At 40.8% G+C, this 7,943-nt stretch overlaps 1 protein-coding gene across 1 annotated transcript; it reads right to left on the reverse strand.

Moving 5' to 3' along the window:
• Positions 1-534: 534 nt before the first annotated feature.
• LOC140237408 (pinopsin-like) lies at positions 535-6,561 on the reverse strand. Its single transcript, XM_072317676.1, has 5 exons — positions 6,141-6,561; positions 4,012-4,206; positions 3,306-3,439; positions 2,529-2,768; positions 535-915 (listed from the first exon to the last, which is right to left on the reverse strand). The coding sequence occupies exons 1-5, from the start codon at positions 6,559-6,561 to the stop codon at positions 535-537; spliced, it is 1,371 nt and encodes a 456-aa protein (XP_072173777.1).
• Between the last annotated feature and the right edge of the window lie 1,382 nt (positions 6,562-7,943).

Here is a 7,943-nt window from a genome sequence, read left to right on the forward strand (position 1 = left end):
ATATAAAAGACTGCCAAAGGAAAGAAACACCCGATGTATCAAAAGAGGCAAATGCTCAGAGTGCCGACCTGTTTCTGGGTTTGTTTTGTTTTTCCAGTTCCATAATACAATATGAAGACGGCTTGACGTAGGCGCAGAGACTGGATTGTGAAGTCGTATATGGCTAATGGCTATGTGGCGGCATACAATTTTCCTGTCAGACAAGCTATATTGGCAAGCAGTAGGTAAATGGCAAGCATTATTCATACCTATTTCAATGTGTAGCTTGAGAATGGAATGTTGCTTGTGTACAGCAGGACTCTATCGCTTAAGAGAGCCGTGCTCCTGGCTTCATGATCGGGGAGACTTCGAATTCCCACACGCTTTCATGCAGAATCTACAGACTACATTCCCCGAATCATAACCTGCCGCTTACAAACCAGCTTGAAGAATACGGATCGATGTCTTCAGTTGAAGTCCTGTTTGTCTCCGTGTTTGTAACAATATTTCCTCCTTGTCCTCCTCATCCATTTCCCAAAATTTTGTTCATCTGAATCAACATTCCGCTGGAGGAAGACTGTCCACATTGTTTCTGGGTAGTTTCAATGGCTGCTCGATGGACGAAGATGTTCCTTCCCCGTCCTCATTTTTCCCCGCAACCTGAATTTGTCGAACTTTTGTCGATGTCTCGGGGACTCGTCCCTCAACTGCCGCGACGCCCTGTTTCGTCTTGTCCTCGGCGCATTCGAGAGGGATGTCGAGCGCCGACGTCGCAGTCGGGAGACTCGAGACACGATCCCGCCGAGAACGGGCAGCGGGTCTGGTGGAATTCCCTCCCGTCCGCGGCCCGCGTCGCGAGTCATCCCCTCCGTCGGATTCCTCACGTTCGAAGGGGTTCCTGCCGCAGCATAGCATGTCGATGAGGGCATCTTTGAACTAGGGAATCGAAACAGACACCTCTTAAACAATTACAGTTCAAACATTGTTCACAACACGTCTAAACCAATAACCAATAATAATAAAACAATCTGTCTCTGTCATTGTTGCTATGTAATGTTTGTTCTTTGTTCTGTATCTTCATCTGTTTTATATCTCTGTCTATGATTTCCATACATTGGTGTATATCATGATCAGATGTTAAGGTCACATTTGCCACAAGCTTTGTATTTCTAAAGATGTGTCCCCTTCCAGTTGATCGCATTATAGTTGTACTTATGTATAGTGCTTGCTGGGAATAAATGTCATTGAACTTATGACTGAACTGAATCGAAATATCTTATTCAAAGATGAACATTGACATAGACGAAAGAATTACGAAACAGACTAACAAACCTAAATTAACCAATAGAAACAAGAACACAAAGACTAACGAAATTTAATTTTTGACTACACATGTAGAGAGATTGGTGACTTCATGTCATTGTGAACTTTGCACTCGAAACATTACATGGTCGCAACGAGGGATATATTATTAGCGAGCTTTAGATCTGCGACCAAGACGACGCTATAGGGCTCACACCTGTAAATAAAATGAACTGTCCCAGATCCCTTCACAAATTCGTACCAAAGATACCAAAATAAATGAAGAAAAAAAAAATTAATTAAAAATCAATGATGTAGTTTGGCAAAAAACTGAATAGCTGTAGACATTGAGTATGAATTCCTCTACAAACTGCATTTTGGTTGGAAGATGAAAGCTTCTCTGATGGAATTTGAGGGGACTATATTTCATTGGGTACGTGTACGGAAAGTGATTTTTTGAGTGACAAGAACTCGTAGTCTGGCTTTGCGGACCCTTGGACAGAATTAGAGCAGAAGAACCCACCCTGGAAATTTGCTGGATAAAAGGGTATATCTCACTTATTCAGGTTAGAGAAGATGAAACACCTCATTTCTCCCAGCTATTTTATAGAATTTTTTGAAATTTGAATTTAAACACACGTCTCTATGGGGAATTATTTACCCATGTGAGCCCTATTAGGCCGGAAAAAAAGGTGTTCTGCGCATGCGCAAGATCACTCTTTCCATTGTCCAACGCTGGAGGAGGCGCCGTCTTAGCGTTCGCGTCGCAGATCTATACAAAGCTTTCTATATTCTATTTTAGCCATTCTAGTGTTGGATCCACAACATACCGAATTGTTATCGGTTCTGAATATGTGGCAGCTGCATCATTTCAAACTGCATGCTATGTTTTATCTCTGCTTCTCGTAACGTAGGGCCTACTTACATCTTCTTCGGAGTCTTCCGAAAACAAAGCAATATTGCTTGAAATGAAATAATATGATCATGAATACATCGTGAATACCTCATTCAAGTACTCATCCAAGCAAAACATAATCGTGCCAAAAAGCGGAACAACAAAATGCTGATTTAATGTGATAGATTATTATTATTTCACTGTGAAAATTTTCAGTGTACAAAAAGTAGACGCCGTTGTCCGATCTATTCTGGTTTCAATGAACTTTCCTAAAGACAACAGGACGAAAAACTATTGTATACGGGATAAGGATTGACTTTTTCTCTATCCCGGTGCGTCATACACCGCTTACCTGTTTGTTCATGTAGAAATAGATGATAGGATTGTACACGGTGCAGAGTTTGGCGAAGAAGGACGGCAGGGTGGCCGCCACCGGCCCAAACTGTGGGTTCTCTCCGAACGACACGTAGAGGGAGAAGATAGCGTAGGGACTCCAGTTAACCATGAAAAACCCCACCATCAGCACAACCATCTTGGTGACTTTTCTGTCCGCCTTGGTGTCGGTGGACTGGGCGGCCTGGCTGCTGGCGATCTGAACACAGCCAAGCAAGCAAACAAACAAACAAACAAACAAAAAAGCGCAATAATTCAGTTATCTCTTATAAGGGTCATTAATCAGCATGTGAATGATCGTGACTGCATCTTCATTTTACAATTTTACATTTGTTTTGATTTCAAGATAGAATATTAACACAAGACAGTCAAGAGATGAAAACAGGCAAATGTAATCAATAACCTGTAATATGAGGAGTCCACTAAAAAAAAAGAAGCTTGTGGAATGTAGACTCCGTAGTACATGAGTACGGATTTAAGAGTTTAGTGCAATGTATCATTGACAAAAATGACGAAACATACGAGAACATAATGATATTGAGAATGTAATAAAGTTACATTACGCACAGAATTTCATACATTGTTCAAAATAATTATTGAACCTATATCATTACGGCCAAAGGCACGATTGGCAATTTAAGCTGGACTTGTGTTATCTCTCAGATTGCGTCTAAAATCATTTTGTGATCAAAATCCTGGCAACCACATCAAACCATTCATCCGAGCCTGTATATACCTTTTTCACTGCGAAAATGAGAAGAGAGTAAGACGCAATGATAATCGTCAGTGGAATCGCCAGGATAGCGATGAAGATGAAAATGATGTAAGTCGAATCCGAGGGTCTTCTTGAGTTCCAGTTGATGGCACATGCTGTAGAAAACAGACATAAAACAAATACACATACACACACAAGCCGTAAGCAATCTGCAGAGGGTGGCATCTCAGTTTGCATTCAAAACGTCGCTAGTGGTAATGAAAAATGTATTAAGTATAATAATAAATAATGTATATAATAATAATATATAATGCAGAGCTAAGTATGTGCTGAACGACCGATGGAAGCTTTCACTTCTTCCAGAGATGTCGTTAGTAGAAAAGAACGTTCCGCTTTAAAATAATTATAGCAATTTGGTTTTAAGAAAAAATACATCTGATGACAATTAAGAAAAGATTGTTTCTTCCTCGTCAAACTTTGTGATGCCAAGCGTTTTTCATTATTTACCATTTCAATTATTCTATGACTGTCGTTTTGTTGCACCTATTTATGGAAATGGTTCCTGATTCATGCAAAGACTATAGAGGCAATTAAGAGGTTCCCACATGTGTTGTTCTTCGTTTTGTTCATCTGTATGTGTAATTTCGTTTGCTTATTCACTTGTATACAAATGTAATTGTTGCCTAGGTAGTACATCTACAACGACCAGGGGTCGAAGGTTACTCACAGGTTCCCGGTCCTTCGTAGCCGAAGGAGCTCCAGCCGAACCACGGGGGCAGGCAGATGATTAGCGAATAGATCCAGGAGAGGGCGATGAAGAGCGCTGCCGAGCGATGGTTTAGCTGCTGGGCCAGGAACGGGCGGACTACGAGCAGGCACCGGTGTACGGACAGCACGGCCAGAACCACTATCTGCTCACAGCCTGCCGATTAGATCGACCGACAGATAAAACTTGTCTTTAAGATTGATCATGTTGATAATATTTGTGCCATCTCTGCGGATGTTCAATTTCTATACAGCCCGTGCAAGTCATAATTGAAGACAACGGTATCTTCTTCACTCTCCACATGCCTTTCGATCATCTCTACCATCATTCCAAATGCAATGAGTATTATAATATCAATACTTCCAAGATAAGCACGAAAAAAATTGTGAGATGGCGCAGTTAACGACATGTGACTGGAGCCCAATGACTTTTTTTCACACAACGACACATTGGCAAAAAAAGTGAATTAACAGACAAGCACAAACGCGCCTAAACCCTATATAAAATGAAAGAAATGAAACATAATTATTATCCTAGCTGCACAGCTCCCACACATGCTATACGAATGACTCAACTACTGCCTATGTTACAACAGGGGGAACTATAAGAACGTGAGAACTAATGGCCATGATTGATGCTAGCACATAAGAGACATTTCAAGTGGTGTAAATATTTTAAGTTGCTTACGACGACTACTAAAAACAGAAACACACACACATGCACAATAAATGACGTCCATCCACATGTATTGATACCAATGTTGTGGAAAACTAAACGTGTATGCCGTTCTATTTCAGGGTTTTTAGGGTCATTTTTTTTTTCTTGTAGTTCCGATTCTTGAATAAATTCTCAAGATAACAAGCCTTATTTTGCTTTACAGGTAATCACGACGATAATTTGCTTCGATACGAAGCAATGAAATCCATCTCGTTGTTAGCTCTTTCAAATTTACCATTCAACTCATTCTTAAAGTTGTACATAAATCAAGAGATTCAATAGTTGAACTTTGAAGTCAAAGATAAACATAAAAAGTGAAATAATCACAGTTGCGAAACACTGCTAAAGTAGTATCAAATCCATCGTGTAAGCTTATACTTATCATAATAGCTCTCCCACTCCAAGTTATATCATAATATTGTTACAATCGTAAGGATGAAGACTACAGTTGCTAGTTTAAAGCTCGAAACACATGAATAATGCGCAAACTATGGGTTGTGTCGAGGGGTTGTGCGGCCTATAAGTATAACATCAACCCTGGAATTTGTGTGTAAGACTTAGCGTGGATGAACAGCGAAAATTGTGAGCGAGGTATGAATTTTCTTCAGGTTATCTGCCCTCTGAAAAATCTAGTTAAGATCGCAACTGTTGATTTATGTTTTAACAAACATGATAAGAGAAAAGGAATCCTAAGATTTGCTCGTAAGAATGGGCATGGATGGACGGATGGGATTTTCTCTTCTTTTACAATTCCAGTATCTAAGCCCAAAAAACAATATTAGCTTCTCTTTCCGCGGAAGGAGAAATGCATCTTTCTATCGATTTTGATAGGTATAAATTAGGAAGTTTCTTTCATCGGCAAGAGTCCATATTTAAAGGGGATGTATAGTTTTGGTTGAGATGGGGATTTAGGTTTTAACTTTTTGCGAGATAAGTCGTTATAAGTAGATAAGACTTATATGAAATGTTAAAGAGCATACAATTCTAAGAGGAATTAAAAGTGTACTTGATGAAAATCGGGGTTGAAATGGCTGAGATATCGAAAAACAAAGCATAGCAAAGTGATCATAATAAAAGGTGGGTCCCACCTTTCATCATGTCCTATCTATTTTTTGGATATCTCAACCATTTCAAAACCGATTTTTCCTCAAACAAACTTTCAATTCCTCCAAGAATTGTATACTCTTTAATATTTCATATAAGTGGTTTCTGATTATCTCACAAAAAGTTAAAACCTGAATCCCCATCTCATCCAAATCTATACCATTCCTTTAAGACGGAAATAGATGGATGAATGAAAAACAAACAAACAAACAAACAAACAAACAAACAAAGTAATAGGTGATTAAGGAATGAGAAGATAATGATCTGACCTGCAACCATGACCAAGAAGGCATAAATAGTGCAGCCAAGATCGCCGTAAAGCCACCTGCCAGCAAGGTTAGAGGCGAACGTGAACGGCGAAGCGAGGCACGAAACGATCATGTCGCAGATGGTGACGTTCAGGAGGAAGCTGTTGATGGGGATCCTCAGCGATTCGTAGCGGTAGAAGAGCACCAAGACCGTGCCGTTGTTGAGTATGCCAAAGACGGTGAGAAACCCCGTGTACACGGCCAGAGCCGTGAAGGCGGCGCGAGAGACGTTAAACACCAAATTCGGATCGACGGTCGTTTCGTTAACGCCGACAGTAGCCGTGCTGGCCACAGTACTCGACGTCGTCATCCTCGAAGAAAACGGCAGTGTCGAGTCGAATGGTGAAGAGGGCAATGAGCTTGGCAAAGACTGAGTCGTCATCGTGTCGGCAGACAGATTATTCATGTCTTCTTGTGTGATTTCAGATTGTCAATTGCTACAGCAAAGAGAAACAGGGAAAGCGAGAGTGAGAGAGAGCGTACTAAAATTTGAAATAATATTCATAAACCCAGGGGACGCAACCCCGTGGTGCAGTGTGTGTCTGTGCAAATGTTCCTATACACCCTAAATTAGTATTGAATACTATCTGGAGGTGTGCGCTCGTGCCAGCGTTTGATGCGTATCTGTGTGCTACGTAATGACGCTCATTGCGTGTCGCCCCCTTACACCGACTGAGCAAAACTACATCCCTGAAACGATTCTGACAGTATGATGAGAAATGTAATAGAATAAACACAACCCAGAAAACATAATATCAGCATAAGGCGGCTCACCAATGCCAATGCTCCAGCCTGATAATAACTATATAATGACAGGTATTAAAAAAAAAATTGTGACGCTGGTGCATACGTTATTCACATATCAGAGAGCGAGAGAATGTGTGTGTGTGTGTGGGGGGGGGGAGGACGGGTAGGGAAAAAAGAGAGGGCAAGAGAGAGAATACGTGCTTATGAAACGGTGCAGTTTTCCTTGATGAGTTAAAGTTGCGTTATAAACAAGGCCTTCTTATACAACTACCCTTGAACGTCTTACCCTCGCCTGAGCAAGATACAAGCAGCCTACACACCACGTGTGTCGAACGATTCAGGAGGGCAAAATGTAGGCTACTTCATAAATTATAAAATCAAAAGTTATATAATGTATATATACATATATATATATATATATATATATATATATATATATATATATATATATATATATATTCATTTGCTTATATGTATATATACATGCCCAAATGGCATATTGTATTGCGCAGTTTTACTGTATAAATAATGAAAAAATAAGTGAATGGTCAGAGAGGAAATAAATACTAGGGCTTTATCAGCCGCTCAGCCGCGTTCGGCATATGCAAAATTGGGAAACTTAGACGCTTCTTGGATCAAGCCAACACGGAGCGTCTTGTCCATGCCTTTGTCACCACGCACCTCGACTACTGTAATTCTCTGTATGTCAACCTTCCCTATGCCCATATTGCCCCCCTGCAAAGAATCCAGAACACAGCAGCTCGTCTCGTCTCTCGCACCAAGAGATCCGACCACATCACCCCCATCCTTCGCTCCCTTCACTGGCTCCCCATGGTTTAAAGAATACAATTCAAAATACTCACCCGTACCTACAAAGCCAAGCACGGTTTACATCTCTGAACTATTAGTTCCCAAGAATCATCCCGTGTCCTGCGATCATCTCGCTCAATCCATCTCCAACTTAGCCCTGGACCCATACCACGTACCCGCTATGGAAGTCGTGCTTTCGCCGTCGCT

The sequence above is a fragment of the Diadema setosum genome, chromosome 1 (genome assembly GCF_964275005.1).
Source record: "Diadema setosum chromosome 1, eeDiaSeto1, whole genome shotgun sequence".
NCBI lineage: Eukaryota > Metazoa > Echinodermata > Echinoidea > Diadematoida > Diadematidae > Diadema > Diadema setosum.

Excerpts from the sequence above, each read along its gene's own strand:
- LOC140237408 (XM_072317676.1), bottom strand. The coding sequence starts at position 6,561 with ATGACGACTCAGTCTTTGCCAAGCTCATTGCCCTCTTCACCATTCGAC. Across the intron at positions 3,440-4,011 it reads CTACGAAGGACCGGGAACCT|CATGTGCCATCAACTGGAAC; the intron begins GTGAGTAACCTT and ends TGTTTTCTACAG. Across the intron at positions 916-2,528 it reads ATTTCTACATGAACAAACAG|TTCAAAGATGCCCTCATCGA; the intron begins GTAAGCGGTGTA and ends TCGATTCCCTAG.